Raw genomic sequence first — 20,398 nt, forward strand, 5'->3', positions numbered from 1 at the left:
CTTAGTGGATGTTTCAGAAGATGTTTAGAGCGCCCTACATGATTTCAGTGTGTTGTTATGGCTAAATAAGCTCCAATTGTTTCGGTCATAACTCAGCCAATTTTCAAGCAATGGCCAACGTAAAACCATCATTGTGTACGTACAAATCTTCCCTCTTTCTAAAGCAGTTTTGGGCACAAGAATGAGCCTGAACTTAGTGGCATTTCCAGAAGCTGTTAAGGGCACACTACACATTTCTCGTTTGTAGCTCAACTTTCCCAGTTTTGACGCTATTTAAACTGGGATAAATGCGTTTTACAACAATAAAAAAACACGAATATTTAGCTGAATTTTATTACTTGTATATGCCCAATCTAGACCGAATATTACAATAATTGTAGTTATAAGTAGTACACGAAAAACCCAAAATAACTAAACTTCGTGGCCGTTTAAGTTCGCAACTTGCTGGAGGGATGGAATGGAGAGACACGGTTTAGCAAGTCGGCCCTTAAAAAGCCAGTTCGATTCGAAAAACGTCAAAATACAATATATTTTTTTTGAAAATCAACAATTTTTAAAGATTTGTATACTATAAGGCACTTTTTTTGGTAAATGTAATTGATGAACACTTGAAGACACTGGTTCGTGAATGCGAACGAGTGGGACAAAAGCATGTTTTCTGATTTCAGTCAGTCAAGACAGATTCGTTTGGTTTGGACGATGAGTTTGAGTGTTTGGATCATCGATGTTTGTTCCTTCTGTCGCACTTAGTAGACGGCAGCTGCAAAGGAAAACCACACAGTGAGATTGAAATTCAATTGTAATTGAACATGCATCGATGAACAGGTTCATTATCTACAAATTTCCGTACACTTGCTTAAGAACTAGTGCTTTGGTTAGTCAAGTCATAATGTGAAGCTCAAACAGCAAATTAGTCAAAGGTGTTGATTGCACTCTTTGGGAAAAATGACAAATTCTTACTGTAGATGAAGGAAAATGTCGCACGCAACGAAACACGATGACAAACTCAACTACAATTCTACGAAAACATACAATATTACCAATTGATCCAACGGAGAAATTTAGTTCGGAGGTTGAGAGTTTTTTTGGTTTGGAGTGGAATCAGCGGCAAAAAGGCAGCTTTGGGGCATGGTTATCAAATGCAAAAAGGTGCAGAATGAATTGTTCCTTCTTCAAATATTAGTGCATTCCCATTGCTTTAGCTATAAGCGGCAACGTAACGATTTTCTTACATTTATGCCAAAAAACAAACAACTTCTCCGGTTACATAACGATAAAATCAGACCAATCGCTTCAAATCCCTGGTACTCAAAAAACGTTTCCTTCACAAACCTTTTGGTATTTCTCAGCCAGAGATATTAGTGACCGTCGATTCTTCAAAAGGAATATGTTCCTCAAGGTGAAATCTTTTATGTCCCACTGATCTTTAGTCCTCTAATTTACCGTTAGATCGACCGGCAGTTTACCCTGTTCTGCCTCAAAATGAATTGGGGTTGTTTGAGTGTGTTCGTCTTTTATCTTGTTCCATCAAAAGTGGGTCAACTTTTCGACGTGGTTTCACCTTCAATGCGTCATTTGGCTCAAAACTCTGACTCTTTGGCGCAAACGCGCTTTTCATGTCGAGTATATCAGAACAATAATGGTCTTAAAAACCCACATACTATTCAGCTCATTACTTGCTTAGTTCGGCACTGAATCTTCAAACAGTGGAAGAAAGAGCGGGCAGTAGCCTTGATTGATTGGTGAAGATTGTAGGAATTTTGCAAAAAAACGCCGGGAACCCTAAATACGACAGGAAAATTTTGGCCTATTGAAACTTCACACGACCACAAAAGATGGTTAGTTTTCCAAAAATTTTGAATCTTCAAAAATTGGAAGATACAGCAAATTATTTCTTCTTTATACTCAATTTGTTAGTTTGCCCATATCTTGCAAAGCAGCCGATTAGAAGCGAGCATATCTAAGAAACTGAACTTATAGCCCGCAAATCGCCACTTCTGAAACTGGCTTAGTTTCTTCGCTTAGTTAGAAATGCCTGGAAATTATCTTCGGAATAAATTTCCAAAATTCCTGACTTCCCGCAAGATAATGAAGGCAATAGTAGACGTATTTAGGAACTCTTGGACTTTAACTCTCAGATACTCCTTAGGTGAGAACAAACTTAGTTCTTCGTAGTTTCTGATTCTTTAAAAGTTCAGGAAAACAGCAACTCATTGATTTCAATTGATCTCTCGAGTTCAGCTTTAAAATCGAATTTATCAAGTAAAGACGAATTGATCTGTAAAGCTATCAGGTTTCAAACTCTACACAGTCTACAGCTCAGAACTTGCTCAGATTTTCACTGATTTCCAATATTTCAACAGCAGAGAAAATAGTAGATTTTCGTCTTTGAAATAAGACCGATTTCCGAACTCTAGTCAGGTAACTCAGCCTTGACCGATTTTGTATCTTCAAAGGGGTAAACAAAAGGGCAGGGTTTTATCTTCCCGAAGCACACTTTAAACTGAAAACATTCCACTACAGAACAGAAATACAGAGTAAAACCGGGAAACATTGAACTTTAAAATCTGCGGCACTCTTCTGTTGACACTTTTTTAGTTGTACACTAATTTTATATCTCGAAATCGCGGAAAACAGACAAGTTTTTTTTATCTTTCCAAAGCATCTTCGAGGCCCCAAAAATCGCTAAAGGCGGAACGGAGATAAAAGCAGCAACATTTTCGGGAATCTTTCTACCTAATGTTCACAAAAGTCCTGTAGCTTAAAACTCGCTGATTTTTTGACGAATTTAACAAGCTTCTTGGCTTAATAAAACATCTTGAAGGTGGCAAAGTAACGTAGTTAAAAGTGGCTAAATATTTTGAAAAATTTCGACTAGAATCGCAATGGCTCTTTGACTTTGATTGACTTGACTTTTGACTTGAGATTTATCAAGCGAAAGAACAGGTTTATGCGCTTTAGAAATAATCTTCAAGACACCGAAATTCTCGATAGTAAGGGAGGAGAAAAGTTTAAAATTCGGTTAGTTTTCGCTTATTCGAAAAATCCATCAAGCGGAAGAAAGAGCGGCTTTTGCATATTTCGAAAGCAACTTTAAGATGCCCAAGTTCTGGAAACTAACGGATATAAAAGCAGCTAAATGTTCGGAAAACTTTCCACCTCATAATCCGAAAAACTATTTAGCCGCGGATTCCAAAAGCTCAAAAAGCGAAAGAAATATCAACTTTTTTCGCTCTTAAAAGGATCTTGAAAACCGCAAAATTCCCGAAAAACGGTTATAGAAGCAGCTAAATTTTGGAAAAACTTTTGACTTCATAATCCCCAAAAACCATTTAGCTTAAAACTCTCTTATTTTTTGGCGGATTTCAAACGTTAAAAAAAGGCGAAGAAAGAGAAGCTTTTCCAGCTCTAGGAAGTATTTTCAAGATGCGAAAGTTCTGGAAACTAACGGAGAAAAGCAGCTGAGCGTTCGGAAAACCATCGACTTTATTATCTTAAATGCTCCTTAGCTCAAAAACTCGCTTACCTTTTTGCGGATTGTAACTGCTGAAAACTATGAAGAATCAGCAGGTTTTCAACGTTAAAAAGGTAACAGTAGCACAGCCAAATATATCCTGAAAACTTTGACCTGTTTTCTGAAAACCTCAAACACTCTTCAAGTCAAAATTTTCACAATTTTTAACCGATTTGGAATCTTTGAAAATCGGATGAAAGAGCAGGTTTTCCTCTTTAGAATACGTCATTTGCATTCGGAAAATTTCGTAGGGTAACGGAGGTAGCAATAAAAATTTGTGAAAAAAATTGGCCGTGCAGAATCTAGAACATTCTTTGTCCCAGAACTTTCTTATTTTTGCGTCAATTTGAATTCGGAAAAAGCTACAGAAAGAGCATGTTCTTTGGTTCCGAAGGTAGTTATTAGATTTCCAATCGCCGGTAAAGCAACGAAGTTGTCCAAACGTTACAAATCTTTAAAAATGTCCTCAACTAGACGGCTTCTCATTTCCACTTGAAGAGCCAATTGAGAAAAAATATCGTTTTTCAGAAAAAAGCTCCCAATAAGCCGAAACTGCTTCCCCATACTGAAGCTTTAGACACTACAGCACTGTGTGTGTTCTCATCCAATAATCAAGGCGTCCAATGTGACATGCCAACTGTCAAATCATTGACATATTCTATCCGTCAAATGAGTGGCAGATGTCACATTGCAGACAGTTAGTGGCTCGTAGTAGGAACACAACAAAGTAAAACAACTGCATTGTTTAATGGTCGCCAAAAAAACTGTGCATAGTGTTGGAAAAATCGTTACGTCACAAGCTTATCACTACAGCAAAGCATCAGATCGGGTCATCGGCAAACGGCAGAAGCGTCGTCGACTTACCGAATGGCCTGATGGGATGCTTGTCCCACAAGAATGTCCTTTTGACAGGCGACAGGTAGGAGTCGCGCAAGTAGAAGGGGGACTTGCCCCAGGGGTTGTGAATTGAGGCTGGTCTGAGGGGCGAGTCCCACCAGAAGGGGTCGCGCGTAACGGCTGAGATGGGCAGGGAAGGAGAAGGGTTCAATAGTTCGTTCAAAATGCTCTTACTTGGTCTGCTCCAGAGAGGCTGGCCGGCGTAGTTGAAGGCCACCTCGGATGGACGTGGAGAGAACGGACCTGGCTGGAATTCGACTTCTGTTAGCCAGCAGGCGATTAAGGGGATCTGAGCAAACTTACCTTCACTGGAGTGGGGCTGAGCCTGCTGCCGGTCAGCGGCCACAAAGTGGGGTACAGCTTGTCCAGCTCGGCCAATCGGTCCAGATGTCCCAGCCAGGAGCGGTTGGGGTCGTACTTGTCGGTGGATGGTGGGGGCCTTTTGCTGTACACCAAGTAGAGTGGGTAGCGCGAGAATGGGTAAGTGGTGTGGAAGATGCTGCTGGGCCACTGGGACGGCTCACGACCTTTGACGCGGTCGATGTGGTCTCTCCATGCACCGTCAGCGTCAAGAGCTCTGGGCTTGGTTACGTGGTAGGCTAAACAAGCAGGAAAATATACCTTTCAGAGAAAGTTTCGCCCAAATCTAACTACACTATTAGAATTTTTAATCCCAAAATTTTTTTCCGAGAACAAGTCAAAGCACATTGGGGATGATCGAGGTTGGGCTGGGTCTTGTCGGACCAAGACCTTGCTCTGCAAGTTCAAGAGTGTTTAACTCTGTCCTGGTAGCTCTGGAATATGGTGAGAAAACTGAACCGTTTTAAACACACATACTAACGACTGACTTTCAGCGAAAAAATTAACAATAAATAGAAGCAGGAACCAATGCTTTGGACAAGTGGGACGGAAATAAAGCAGTGGTTAACATATTTCAGATCTAATTGGCTCCGGATGTTTTCCTTCTCCTCTAGTCTACCTAAATCGGGAGGCCGTTGGTCCTAATGTTTATTAACTTTTCGTTTTTATTGGTTTTTGTCAGCTTTTAATTTTTTTATTATTGCTATTTTTATTGAACTAGTTTTATTTTATTTTACGCCTGATTTTAATGTAATTGCCCCAAAATCGCCGATTTTTCAAACAAAGCAATTACAAATTTTGCATACATTGCACGCAAAATTGAAGATTTTATTGAAACTATTGGTATATAACCGACGAAATATCGCTTATAGGCCTGTGAGACGAAGACCTGCCGCACGGAAAGTTTGGCGGTTGCGCCTACTATGGAGCTCTAGTTGGGCGGCCGTCGATTTTTTGTTGCCAATTTCAAGTATAATGTTCAACTCTTTTATTACTGGAAATATTGAAAAAATATTAGTAAGTTTTCCATTGACAATAATTTCTTGATATTTGCTCAACTAAAAGAAATGGCGAAATATTATTATTTAAATAAATCTTTAAAATTTCTAAATTCTTGCAAGATAACGAAGTTATTTGAGTAATTTTGGATTTTCACTCTCCGAGTCCTTTGAGCTCAGAAGTGGCTTAGTTCTTCACCGCTTTTCATTGTTCAAAAAGTCTAAAGAGGAGCAGGTTTAATCTTTTAAATTCAAAAGTCTAGCGCGTTAATTCTTTCAACGTTTACACTCTACACACTCCAGTTCATTCTACTCACTAGTTCAGAACTTGCTCAGCTTTTCACCGATTTTCAATATTCCAAATTTGGAAGAAACAGCGAATTTTTGTCTTTCAAACGAGGATTTCCGTTTTCCAAAATTTGGTCAAGTAAGTGAGTCAGAGACAAATACGTCATAGAAACTTTTGTGACATGCTGTTCAGACAAGAAATTTTTCAGTAGTTCACCGATTTTGAGTTTTCAAAAAGTTGAAGAAAGAGGAATATTTTCTTTGCCCAATGCAAATTTTAGACTGCAAAATTTCTGTTATTGACCGGAAGTAGACGCAAATATACACCCGGAAAATTTTGGACTTTAAATCCTACAGCACTTTTCAGCTGAAAACCATCTTAGTTTTACACCGACCTCGAATCTTCAAACCTTGAAAGAAAAAGCACTTTTTTGTTATTCCAGAACACCTGCAAATCATCAAAATTCTCGAAAAATAAAGTAATCAAAGTGGCTAAATCTTCGAAAACTATTTAGCTTAAAACTCGCTTATTTTTCGCGGATTCCAAAAGTTTAAACAGCGAAATAAAGATTTGCTTTTTTCGCTCTTGAAAGGATCTTCAGAACAGCAATATTCCCGAAAAACGGTTATAGAAGCAGCTAAATTTTCGAGAAACTTTTGACCTCAAAATTCCACAAAGCTTTTTATCTTAAAATTCTCTTATTTTTTTGCGAATTTCAAACGTTTAAAAGGCCGAAGAAAAATACGCTTTTTCCAGCTTCAGGAAGCATTTTCCAGATGCCAAACTAACGCTTTTTCACCTAAAAAACTGTTGAAAAACATGAATAAACCGCAGGTTTTTCGCTGTTGAAAGAATGACTGAATTCCAGATATTCCGCAAAGGTAGGGAAGTCGAACAATCAAAAGGATTTTTTTAACTTTAGTTTGCAAAACCTCAAGCACTCTTCAGGTCAAAACATTCACAGTTTCCTATCGATTCGAAAATTTTCAAAAGCGAGAAAAAGCCTGATTTCTTATCGTTAGAATACACTATTTGGATTCTAGTAGTTTCGTAAGGTAACGGAGATAGGAGAAAATATTTGCAGAAAAATTCCAGTGTAAAATCCCAAACATTCTCTAGCTCAGAACTTTCCCACTTTTTCATCAACTTTAATTCTGCAAAAATATGTACAACGAACAGTTTCTTCGCTTTCAAATACATGTACATTAGAATTAGCCTCATTTCAGGAAGTTTTTCAAAAATGTAAATACATTTTCAATAAATAATCATTTGTAGAGCAGAAGTCACATCAGCAGAAAAATATCCAGGGGCGTCTCAAAAAGTTCCAAGGTAATCTTGTGTTTATTTTTACATTTTGCCCACCCTGTACAGAGTGGTCCATTGAAATTAGTGCCTTTTGTAGTCGAAAGTCCATCATCGATTTTAAGTCAACAGTTAAAAAACGCAAAACCTTTTTCGGCTTTTTATTGCTCGTTAACAATCATTGCAGAAAACTTGAGCTGATGCTGGCTGGAAATACGAAACTCATGAAACAAAGCGCTAAAAACGCTGGAATTATTTATTTCAAAAACCTTTGAATCAAGGAAACCTCAAAGCTAATAAATAGCAAACCACACACAATACAATTAACAGTTAAGTAGAATAAAAAAAATAGAAAAGAACCTGATTAGGAGAAGTTGAAATAAATATCTGGGGCATGCATAACAAGTTATGAAATAAATGAAATAAACAAGGCCGGGAATGAATTTCTAAAAATACCGAGAGTTGTGGATTTTCGATGGCACAACCTACAATATAGAGGCAAAATTATATTTACTTCACCTTGGACACGAATCTGTGAGATAGATCCGGCGGTATTTGCACGATTTCTATAAGTTCAAGTCTCGAGAAATTTCATGCCGGGCGTTAATTGAGCTCCAAACGGGAAAGGGCTTGAGAAATAAGCATTCAAAGGGTTAAACGCTGTAAGCCAAGGTCCTAGACAATGGGTTTGAAAAATTCAAAAAAAAATCGAAAATTCCAAAAATATCCAGCAAAATCGCTTACCCATAGTTATTTTTATCACCTAGCCACCGCAAGACTGCGACTGAGCCTCACCAACTACCTCGACTTTACGAAAACCGAAAAACGATTGGCTCCCACCTCAGCTACTATTTTGCTGACGTCATAGTCTATGCTCATATTTTATTTTAAAAATCTTTTTTCGGTCCCCCGACATTGTTAGGTAATCGTCGTATTGTCATTGGCTGATTAATTGGATTTGAATGCGATTTGGCCGCTGCTTGGTCAAGAATCATCATCATCAACAACATCATCAGCTGCAATTAGTCGAAATCAATTGGCCAATAATCGAGGCGATTGCGAAGTTTTTCCAAGCAGAGCATGAGATAAATTTTCGATATTTTGATCACAAATGGACTTTGTGAGAGTCCATGAATGGACTTTTTGGGAGGCAAATGCGTGCAACCTGAGCCCACCGCACTTATGAAGCAACCAAATTTGTGTGGCTGTTTGGAGCAGTTTTGGCACTGGAACGTGTTAGTGGATTGGTGAAAAATAATAATTGCAACTGGCCTAGTGGCTTCGGATTCAAAAAGTCTAAAACAGCCCTCAAACTGGCAACTTTGAAAAATGAAAAGAATAGCATAAAAAAGTTTGCCTAAAAAGGCCCATTTCAGGCGATATTTTCGGGTATTTTTGCACATTTGCAGCCAGGATGTGGAATTTTGTAAATCTAGAAGAATGGGATGGTTTCTGGCTTTAAAACTTCAACTAGCCGCTTTTGGTTACCAGAAATGCCTGAATTTCTGACTGGATGAATTTGAACCCCATCCCAGTCTCTAGCAAAAAACGAGCTTAGTTTTCAACCGATTTCAACCTTTTAAACCGTAGTAAAAAGTAGAGACTTTGGTCTTTTAAACACCTTTTAAACATGGAGAAACTTCGCCAAACCCACGGAGCTATAGGCGGAATGACCTGTGAAAGTTTGCGCTTTCAAAACGCAAATGCCCTGCTTAGCGCAAAACGCTCCTGCCTTTACGTCGATTTTTAATCTTTTCAAAGCTGAAGAAACAACAGGTTTTTGTCTTTCAAACACATTGAAATTTGACGGAGTTTCAGGGGCTTTGGAAAATTTTGCTTTAACCGAGCTTTGTTTTTCGCGCAATTTAAGTCTACCAAAGAGAGAATTGAAGGTTTTCGTCGGAGAATTGAAGACCCATAAAAGACGGTGTCTCAAACTAATCCTTAAAATGCTAGAAATTCGCTAAACCGAAGCCTGCCTGAAGCTAAGTTAGCTTCAACCAGGTAGAGGTAAAATTATAAAATTTCACTCAGCTCAGAAGGTGCTCAAGTTTTGTCACTTAGAATTAGGAATTGTCTTTCTAATGCAGTATCAAATGGTCTGAATGTCTCTAGATAACAAAAATAATCGACCAACAGGCAGATAAATATATTGGAGAAACTTGAAATTTTAAGCTCTAAATACTCATGGAATGTTCAAAAGTCCCACAATTTAAACATTTTCAAAAAGCACTGAAGATCAGGAGGATGTTTGCCTTTCAATTGACGTTTCAAGAAATCGGAAAGTCCAAGATTTAGGAAAAATGATCACGCATCTGCAGTTGCCTCAAAACTCGATTAATATCGAGCTCAAGGAGCTCGAAGTAATTAGTTTTCTTATTGGTGCGGATTTTGTCCGCCAAATAAATTCATTTTAACATTTCAAAAATCCTACCGATAAACCCAGCTTGATGCAACTACACATTCGGAAAAAGGGCCGATTTTAAGTTTTCCTGCAACTTTGAAATTTAAAAAAGTTGAAAAAAAAGAGCAGGTTTTTATCTTCAATTTTCAGGTTTAAGACTGGAAAATTCGTTTGAATTAACAGAGGTAGCAGCAAATATATGTACGGGAAGCTAAAACTTCACAGGACTTCCAATCCCGAAAATTTATTAGCTCAGAACTTGCTCAGTTTTTTATGGGCTTGCATATTCAAAAAGAGGAAGACATTGCAGGCTTTTGTCTTCACAATTCAGCTTTGGGATTTCGAAAATATTGAAAACTGACTGAGGGAGCAAAGTGTATATGCGAGAAGCCACATTTTTGGGCCCTTACACTCTTTACCGCAGAACTCGTTTAGTTTTCTACTGATTTAGATTCTTCGAAATGTGTACAAAAGAGCAGGATTTTATTTTCACATTTCAGCTTTCGAAAATCTCGGAATGGGACTGAGGCTGCACAAAGTTGCATTCGGGGATTTTGAATTTTCCAAAAGTGGAAAAAGAAGCAAGTCTTTCTCTTCAAAACCCACCTTCAGAATTTTAAAAATCTCCAAAACTTACAGAGAAAATAGAACATTTAGATCCGGTACAGCAAGATTTGTGGGGACTTTAAAGCCACATACACTCATTAGCTCAGAACTCGCTTAGTTTTCCCGCACCGATTTCAATTTCTTCAAAAATCCTCTTTCAGACTTCCGAAATTTTGGAAACTGATAGAAGCTGCATAAAATTTGTATCCGGGAAACTAAAACTCTCACGGACTTTAAACCTCCAAACACTTATTAGCTCAGAACTTGCATAGTTTTCAAGCAATTTGGAATATTCCAAAAGTGGAAAGATAAGCAGGTTTTTCTCTTCAAAATGTTTCCAGGATTTAGAAAATCTCCGAAACTTACAGAGATAACAAAATATTTGTACCCGAGAAACCAACCGTTGAGGAGACTTTAAAGCCGCAAACACTCATTAACACAGAACTCGTCTCGTTTTTGTAAGAATTTTAAAATTTCTAAAGGGGAACTAAATCTAAAGGGGAAGTTGATCTTCAAAATTCAGTTTTCAGATAGAAAAAGTTAGGAAACTGTCAGAGAGAGCAACAAATTTATATCCGGGAAACAAAAACTTACTGCGCCCAAACATTTTTCAGATCAAAACTTGCTTGGTGTTTTATCGATTTCGATTCTTCAAAAAATGCAAGAAATGACATGTCTTTTCTTCATAATTCAGCTGTAGAATTTGGAAAATCTCCAAAATTTCATAGGTATAACAAAAAATGTTTATCTGGGAAACCAAAACTTTTATCCAAAAACTCGTTCGGTCAGACCTTGTTCCGTTTTCTACAGATTGTCAATATTTGAAAAGACGAAGAAAGAGTACATTTTTCGTCTTCAGAATTCAAGTTTAAGATTTGAAAATGAGCTGAAACTGATAGCGACAGCCGAACATTTACATCCACGAAGCTAAAATACACAAATTTTGAACAATCGTTAGCTCAGAACTTGCTTAATTTTCTTCCAATTGTAAACCTTCAAAAAGTGGAAGAAATAGTAATATTTTGAACTCAAATTTCAACTTTGAGAGTTAAAAGCCTTGAAAACTGACAGAGTTTGGGAAAAATGTATTCACGGAACTAAAACATGAAGGCCCCAAACTCTCTTCAGCGGTGTACGGATTTTGAATCTTCAGGCACTGGAAGATAAGGAACGTTCTCATCTTCCGAATTTATATCTAAAAATTCAAAAATCCATCTGCAATCGGAGATCGAAGTAAATATAAATTTCACTTTGAAACTTCAAGCCCTCTTTAGCTGAGAACTCGCTTGTTTTTTTTACAGATTTGAACTCTCGGGAAGTAGGGGAAAGAGTAGGGTTTCCTATTCAAATTTCAGGTTTGGGAGTCAAAAAACCTCAAAAACTGACATGTTTCGCCACAAACGTATATCGGGAAAGAAAAATTTGCGGACCTCAAAGACTCTTCAGCTCACAACTTGTTCAGTTGTCTACGGATGTTTAATATTCAACCAGTGGAAAAACAAAGAAGATTCTTACCTTCCAAATGCATATTTAAGAATTTAAAAGTTCCTTTACATAAGGCAGATGAAGGCAACAATACATCTGGGATATTTATGAGTTTGAAACATCAAGCACTCTTTAGCTCAGAACTCGCGTAGATTTCTAAGAATTTTAAATATTCAAAAAGGGCCAGAAAGAGCAGGTTTTTGTATTAACAAATTTGGCTTTGGGATTTTAAAAAGCGCGGAACTAATAGAGATCGAAAAAAAATATATGCGAAAAACTAAAACTCGCGGGCCCCATCACTCTTTAGCCCACAATTTCCTCAGTTATTACGCATCATAAATCTTCAGACAGTGGAAGAAACAGAATATTTTTATCTTTCAAATGCATGTTTAAGAATCCAAAAATCAGGATAACGAAAATGGACACGAATATACATCTGGACTTTGTAACTTCAAGCTTTCTTTAGCTCAGAACTTGTTTGGTTTTTTGCGGATTTTTAACTTTCAAAAAGAGGAAGAAAGAGTTGCAATTCGGCTTTATATTTCAAATGTGAGGGTTAAAAAAGCTTCAAAACTGAAAGATATTGCGATAAATTAATATTTGCGAAACGAGATCTTGCGCACTCCAAACCCTCTTCAGCTCACAACTTGTTCTGTTGTTTACAGACTTTCAATCATCAAGACGCAGAAGAAAAACAAGGTTTTTATCTTCCGAATTCATATTTGAGCAATTAACAATTCCTTTGAATAACTGAGATGGAGGAATAACATATTGCTATTTTCTTGCTTTCTCATTCATAGAGCTCAGAACTCGTCTAGTTTTCTGCGAATTTTCAATCTTCACAAAGTGAAAGAAAGAGAAGTTTTTTCTTCACAATTTGGTTTAGAGATTTCAAAAAATGGCAAAAAAATATATGCGGGAAGTAAAATTTGCGGGCCCCAAACGCTCTACCGCCCATAATCTTTCGAGTTCTTTACGTGTTTTGTATATTTAAACAGTGGAAGAAAAATAATATTTCAATCCTTCAAATGCATGTTTCAGAATCTAAAAATATCTCAAGATAACGGAGATGAAGGCGAATTTGGGCTACTTTCGCTCCTTAAGCACTCTTCAGAGCGGAACTCGCTAAGTTTTTCACCGATTTTGCATATTGAAAAAGCAAAAGATTCGGCAAGTTTAAACCTTTCCTAGTCAGACCTGGAAAAACCCCCAAAGTAAGGAAAACAGACGCAAATATATGGACGGAAAACTTTCGATTTGAAAACTCAAACTTATGGGCAAGACGAGCTCAGCTTTCCACTAACATCAAGTTAAATGCCTCTAAATGACCATAAAATATAACAGGACACCACTAATAAAGCTTGTCAAACTTTAAAAATACTAAAAACCACAGAGTTTTCAAGACTTTTCACTATTTCTGCTCTTCACTGGATCCTTTGACTTACACGTTCATTAATTTATAAACAGAGTGATTGAAAATATCTTCCATTCTAGCTGTGTGGGCAAATCGCATGTTCTTTTAGAAGCAAACCCTAAAAACAGTTGGCATATGCAGAAACACACTGTATGGACTCACGATCCAGTGGGCGTTTCATGTAATTTCTTTGGACTTCAAAACATTCAACCAAATACGTTTGTTTCTATTTCTTTCCTGATTCTAAGCTAGAGTGAATAAGTACAATTTTTATATGTCAAAGACTTAGGATGCTTTCACTGTATGTTATTATGCCATAATTGGCCCAGGCTAAGATACCGAGTGATTTAAAAAAATTAAACTTTTGCCTCAATAATTGAAAGTTGCTGAAATGTAGGTGAACCCCAACCAGGAGTGGCTTTGGTTGAGAAACATAAAATGAAGAAAATGAGTGAGATGAACGGTAATTTACAATGATACTGCGCCTTGACTGCAAAAGCCATACATAGACATGCGGGATTGGATTTTTATTGGAAAGCTCTCCAACTTACCTCTCAACCTCCACTGGCCTGGAACGGAAAAATCCACAGTGCTGAAAAAAGGGATGCAACAGAAAACAATTGCGAATGTCTGTTTGCATCGCTTTTGATAGCACGGGCAAAAAGGGAGGAACTTGTCGAAAAAAAGTGTGGATCGCCATGGCAAATGCTGGAGCGGCAGGTGCTGCTTGTTAAGAAGCCACGTTAGTCGATTTGTGAATGGAGCCTACTTTTACACAGTTGTCAATTTGGAAAAAATCTGTGATTAACATGAGAAAAGTGGACTTCATGAAGACTCGGTCAGCTCAAGCGTTTGCGGGGCGTGCACAGTACCACCGATTAGCTTTAAAAAACTTTATTGAAGTTTGAGGCTGTACAATCATCATCATTATCAAATATATTATAACGGATTACATACAGTCGTAATTACATCTCTAAGTACAATATACATATAAACATATAACACATTTAGATGGTACTCTAGCGAACGACACAAGCGAAAAAACATTGACAGTGAAATTGTTCCTGTTTAAAGGCACTGTGATGATGGTTGGATGGTAGTTTACCACTGTTCAAGGGGGCGGTGTTTGATTGCATGAAAGAACGACATTTTTCGCAGGATCGGTTTGACGAAACGTCGCTATACCGCTGAAAATTCCATTCGTGGTTAATAGTCTTTTAAAGGTGAAATTGGAAAGAAAAACCCTGTTGCAAAATGCCGCCCGTTTCACCACAGAACAATTAGCCCCCCGAGTCAGATCCGCTTAGCGCCTGTAAGATGTGGACTTACCAGGCCTGTATCTGTCCAAAGATCCGTAGTTGTGTGGGAAAATGGCCCTGGGCGAGTATCCGTAGGTATCACGATGGAGGGGATCGTAACGATAGCCGGGCACGTGGATGCGCTCAGCAGCCGCACTTGGATCATCGTAGATCGACTTTCCATAGGGCCAACCGGCCGAAAGCTCTGGAAGATCGCTCAGAGGCCGGAAAATGCCTCTCGGTCTGGCTGAGTATGAGTCGGTTGCCCTCAAATCGTCGGATCCTGCAATCGAAATGAACCAGCCGTTTAATTTCTCGTCCTTCGTGGCCTCCGTCCGCTCTCACCTTTAAGGGACCGTACAAAGGACTGCCAGAATCTGGCCTTCTTTGTAGGGGACTCGTTGAGACTGATCATTTCTAGATGGTCTTTGAAAGACATTGTGTCGTTTTGTGTTCGGCTACTTGGTTTACTTGGTCGTTCGTCTGGAACATAAAAAAAAAACTTTGAAACGACTTCAAAGCGTCTACGAAACGACTTCGAGTTACATCAGCGTGCTTTTCAGCTAATTACCGCTATGTAGACCCCAACTAAAATAATGGCGATCGCATAGATCAGCAGCGTCCAAATCTCGCTCGATCCCATAGCTTTAGGTCTGGATAATCGGCCGGCCAATGCGGACTATTTTGGTCGCAACTCGCTGCGGATCGGTTGCTCGATGGCACGTCGTGCGCGCACTTTTTTTGTCTATTTTTAAAATTGCGCAGTTTTTTTTCCTCTCCATTCACATGGAGATTCATCCATCGTTTGCGTAAACTTCCCGGTAAAAATAGCACCCTGGATGCGAAGGTCAGACTGTTAACTCCAATTTGTTGTTAATGGAGTTAAGGATGATTCAACTATTTTGTTTTCTGGGTGGAGTTTTTTTTGGGCAATGGCACGTTTTTGAGTCAGGATCGGCCGATTTGGATGCCAGTAGTATGACGGACCCCAGAGGAATGCAATTGAATGTCTATTTTGGTCGCCGTGGGCTTTTTCTGTGTCATCGTAATGTTTTGTAAACATCGCTGGGATGTAAATGGACACTAGCGAGCTTCATTTGTTCACTTGGCAGGCCGTTGGGCGCATTTCCACCGTGTAAACATAGTCAGTAGCCATAGAGTTTCATGGGCGAGTGGGGGAGGATCGAGTTAAATCGCACGAGTTATTCTCGATATCTCGAGTTGCCTTTGAAATACCATGGGATTTCAGTAGTTTTTGAAGAATAATTCTATTCGATTCGAAGGCGACCGAGAGACAAATGCAAGGAAGACTCGATGCGAGACATGAATCCGGGCGAAATAATTCAAATGAAAAATAAGAGAGAAGTCGAGCAGATGTTGAGTGCTACTGCTCTTAAACATTTAAGTCGTTTTTTCTTCTATTCAATCAGTTGCGAAACACACCAGTGGCTGCGAAAACACGAAAATTGATTCAAAAAATTTACTCTTTTATTGCACGCCAGATGCTTCTCTTTTTCTACACAAGCAAATTTCTGTATACTTCTTGCTTCCGCCATGCAAGCAGTTAAAATAAGAGAGCTTTTTTTGGTAGAAAATTTTGTGCTCAAGCAGAGACTGGCGAATCGACTGACAAGAGAGAGAAAAACTGGCGTCAAACAAAAATTTGCTGATGTAAAAGAGAGATGAACAGGAGATAATTGTAGGCGCAAAGCAATTCAAATGAAACTCACAGTTAACCAGGAGTTTACTGAAAATGAATTTAAAATTTTCAGTTATTTTTGTGTGAAAAATCTCATATGCAAACCTCTCCTGTTGGAGCTGCTTGTATGGCGGATGAAATAAGAGAGCAGTTTTGTAGAAAAATAATTAAATTTTCGTGATTTAAGAGACACTGACCGCTCAACTCATCGAAAAAAACTCAACAGAAAGAAAAAGTGGCATTAAATAAAATTTTGCTGATCTAAAAGAGAGATGCAATAGGAGATAATTGTTGGCGCAAAGCAATTCAAATTAAAGAGAATCTCAAAGTTAAGCATGCTTTTACTGATAATGAATTTCATATTTTCACTTATTTTTGGGTACAAATTTCGTATTCAACCCTCTCATATTTTATCTGCTTGTATGATGCCAATAAAATCAGAGAGACTGTATGCAAAAAATAATTCAATTTTCGTGATTCAAAAGTAACTGGCGGCTCAACTTACCAGAGAAAAAAGTGATATCAAACGAAATTTTGTTTCTGTAAAAGAGAGATACAATAGGAGTAAATTGTGGACCCAAAAAAACTCAAATTAATACTTAATAACTCAAACGCAAATTTTTGCGTGCGAACCTCATATTCCAGCCTCTCTTATTTTATATGCTTGTATCGCAGATGAAAGAAGAGAGATTTTATGCAAAAACTGACGACAGAGAAAAAAGTGGCCTTAATCGAAATTCTGCATATGTAAAATGGAGATGCAATAGAAGAGAATTGTCGACGATAAAAAATTCGGATTAAAATCGTAATCGAACTAAAGCAGAAGTTGACAGTGAATTTAAAATTTTCAATTAATTTTGTGCGCACATCTCGCATTGAAGCCTCTTTTATTTTATCTCCTTGTATGGCAGATGAAATAGGAGAGATTTTATGCAAAAAATAAATCAATTTTTGTCATTCAAGAGAAACTGGCGGCTCAACTGACGATAGCGAAAAAAGTTTTCTTAAACGAAAATTTGCTTATGTAAAAGATAGATGCAATAAGAGAGAATTGTCGGTGCTAAACAATTCAGATTAAAGTCATAATCGAAGTTAAGCAGAAGTTTACTGATAGTGAATTTTAAATTTTCAATTATTTTAATGCGCAAATGTCGTATTCAAGCCTCTCTTATTTTATCTACTTGTATCACAGATGAAATAAGAGAGATTTGATGCAAAAATAATTCAATTTTCGCAATTCAAGAGAAACTGGTGGCTCAACTGACGACAGAGAAAAAAGTGGCCTTAAACGAAATTTTGCTTATGTGAAAGAGAGGAGAGATGCAATAGGAGAGAATTGCAGGCGCTAAACAATTCGGGTTAAAGTCATAATCGAATTCAAGCAGAAGTTTACTGATAGTGAATTTCAAATTTTCAATTAATTTGTGCGAAAATCTCGTGTTCAAGACCCTCCTATTTTATCTTATTGAATGGCAGATGAATTAAAAGATATTTTTTGCAAGTAAATATTTCAATGTTCGTACTGGCGGACTCAGCTGACAAGAGAGAGGAAAAGTCACGTCAAACGGAAATTTGCTGATGTAAAAGAAAGATGCACTAGGAGACAATTGTCGGGCGCTATGCAGTTGAGTCGTCAGCCTCTGCTCAAATACAAAAATCGAATAATTTTCTTGTAAAACATCTGTCTTATTTCATCTGCTATACAAGAGAGATTTTCTGCAAGGAAATTATTAGATTTTCGTGATTTAGCAGAGACTGGTGAGACTCGACTGGTAAGAGAGAGAGAAAAAGCGGCTTGAAATAGAATTTTTCAGATGGAAAAGAGAGATTGCAATACGAAAGAATTGTCGGCGCGTAAAATTCGAATTACTGGGAAAACCGAAATCAATCAGGAGTTTACTGAAAGTAAGTTTCAAATTCTCATTTCTCTCATTTTTAAATCTCTCTTTTCGGGTCTGTTTGTTTAGCAAATGAAATAAGAGATAATTGGCGGCTCAGCTGATGAAAGGGAAAAAAAGTGATGTCAAACGGATATTTGCTGATGCAAAAGAGAGAGGCACTAGAAGAGAATTGTCGGCGCAAAACAATTTGCATTAAAGACAAGACCGATTTTCAAAATTGGATGCACCTCTTCTCCTTTCAGTTGAGGGGCCAGTCACTGTTAAAACGCCAAAATCCAATTATTTCCCAGTAAAACATCTTTCTTATTTAAACTGCCAAATAAGAGAGATATTTTGGGAAAAAGTAGTTCGGTTTTCGTGATTTGGGAGATACTGGCGTCTCGTCAATTGAAACGCCAGTTCAAAGGAGAAAAGGAGCCACCAAACACATAAATTTGCTGAGATAAAAAGAGAGATGACAATTAGAGAGAATTTTGCAAATAAATAATTGGGCTTTCTGGGTTTCAACAGAAACTGGCGACTTAATTGACGAGAAAAAGGGCGTAAAAAGGAAAATTTGCTGATGTATAAGAAAGATGCAGTAGAAGAGAATTGTCTGCACAAACTAAATCTGCAAGCATGGTAGGCGCAATAAGAGAAATTTTATGCGAAGAAATAGGCGTCAACTAGGAGGTTGCAGGTGAAACACGAGACATTTGTGGTGCAATTTAAGTCGAATAAAAACCATTCGAATGAAAGTATTGTTTTTGCAGAAAATAATTCGATTTTTTTCACCAGTGAGAGTCATCCAGATGCGATCTATTGAGGTGTTTGCTATTGCATTCTCATCTCAGTATGACTCTCTGAAATCCTCAATTATTCGATTAGGTAACGCGAAACATTGGAAATATCTCGATTATCTTCATTACTTATGCGGTGTTTGGGCTGTGTAAATTAACGGACTGAAAACAGGGGCAAACAAATCGTAAAACGTTCAGCGCGGTCGAGTTTAAACAAAACTAAGTTTAGATTCGCGAATTTGGGGAAAGCAGCGCGAAAATCAGCCGAAGGAATTTCAATTTAAAACAAACCACTGTGACGTTAGTCGGTGTGGAGGCCGCGCTAATTTGGTGCCCGGCTATTTTTAACGTCGATTTTCGGCTTTTGGCATGCCATTTCGATAATTGGGACCTAAATCCTGCTGCTCCTGAAACCAGGCCCTGCCTCGATATTCCGGTGTTTTATTGTCCTTTCCAGCCATCAGTGAAAGGGAAAATTTGCACCAATTGCTGGCGTTAATCCCAGCCAAAGACCATGGGGCGGGTTGCCAAAATTGACGAAATCCAGCGCGCAAACCAACGTATAAAATTTCGCTAACATAATAAATTTACATAACAGACACTCGAAGCGGACTATTTTTGTATTAGAGTCACTCAGACCGTGGCCAGATCGAAAATAGACACCAATATCCATATATCAGCTCGAAAAATGAAGTTATGAAGTTGCGAGTGGTCACTGTCGCGTATTTTTGCGCTTTTGGACTTGAAACGCATTTTTTTTGGAAATTGAGCAACATGATGCTGAAATAAAGCCTTTGGGGAGATAAACTATGAAAGGCTGATTACTCAACAGCAGCTGGAAAGGACACTTAAAAATAGACCAATGGACCCATTACATAAGGGCCTTTTAGGATCGAATCCGGAGTAAAAAGCCGATTAACTGGCTGAAGAAGCTGTCCAGCTAGCGCCTTTTTGGCCGAACGAACCGCTGGCAAAAACGCGCAGTTTCAGCCCAGTTTGTTTTGCTGGGTCAATTAGCACATACTTACGGTACCACTTGGGAACCCAACAGAGAAACTCGCGGATATTCTGATGAGGTTTCAACACTTTTGTTTGGTACTAACCTACTAAGTTGGCGGTATAGCGAGTCGAGATCTGCGATTGCTGTTCGGAACTGACTGCGTCGCGACGCTCCGCGTCGTTTTGGGCGGCTTGAGAGGCGTCGGTGACGTCGCAATGAGGGGGCGTCCTCCCATGCTCCTCACTTTTGGTTGTAAATTTAGTGGACGTTTGCCAGTCCCTTATTTGATCACTGATCAGGCGAATTTTCCGGCCAGGTCACTTATTCAACCTCCATCCGTTTCACATCTAAACTGTGGATAAGTTCTATATTGTTGAGGCGGATTCATTTTTTACAAACTTCTTTTTGGGTATTTCGCCTCAAAAATTTTTGTCTTTAAAAAAGAGAATTTC

At 38.2% G+C, this 20,398-nt stretch overlaps 1 protein-coding gene across 8 annotated transcripts; it reads right to left on the reverse strand.

The window, feature by feature from the left end:
• Positions 1 to 317: 317 nt before the first annotated feature.
• On the reverse strand, positions 318 to 20,158 carry LOC109541113. Of its 8 annotated transcripts, XM_048668878.1 has the most exons (7): positions 15,114 to 15,232; positions 14,913 to 15,050; positions 14,599 to 14,850; positions 4,715 to 5,010; positions 4,586 to 4,658; positions 4,379 to 4,531; positions 318 to 760 (listed from the first exon to the last, which is right to left on the reverse strand). In XM_048668878.1, the coding sequence occupies exons 2-7, from the start codon at positions 15,004 to 15,006 to the stop codon at positions 747 to 749; spliced, it is 882 nt and encodes a 293-aa protein (XP_048524835.1). In that variant the 5' UTR covers positions 15,007 to 15,050; positions 15,114 to 15,232; the 3' UTR covers positions 318 to 746. The 8 variants fall into 8 exon arrangements, with proteins under 8 accessions (XP_048524835.1, XP_048524889.1, XP_048524713.1 ...); XM_048668932.1 differs by lacking the exon at positions 15,114 to 15,232 and adding an exon at positions 20,050 to 20,158 and having other exon boundaries at positions 4,379 to 4,658; XM_048668756.1 differs by lacking the exon at positions 15,114 to 15,232 and adding an exon at positions 19,975 to 20,060 and having other exon boundaries at positions 4,379 to 4,658.
• Between the last annotated feature and the right edge of the window lie 240 nt (positions 20,159 to 20,398).

This window comes from Dendroctonus ponderosae, unplaced genomic scaffold, assembly GCF_020466585.1.
Source record: "Dendroctonus ponderosae isolate FM_Combo_2020 unplaced genomic scaffold, Dpon_F_20191213v2 Dpon_F_20191213_1, whole genome shotgun sequence".
NCBI classification, from domain to species: domain Eukaryota; kingdom Metazoa; phylum Arthropoda; class Insecta; order Coleoptera; family Curculionidae; genus Dendroctonus; species Dendroctonus ponderosae.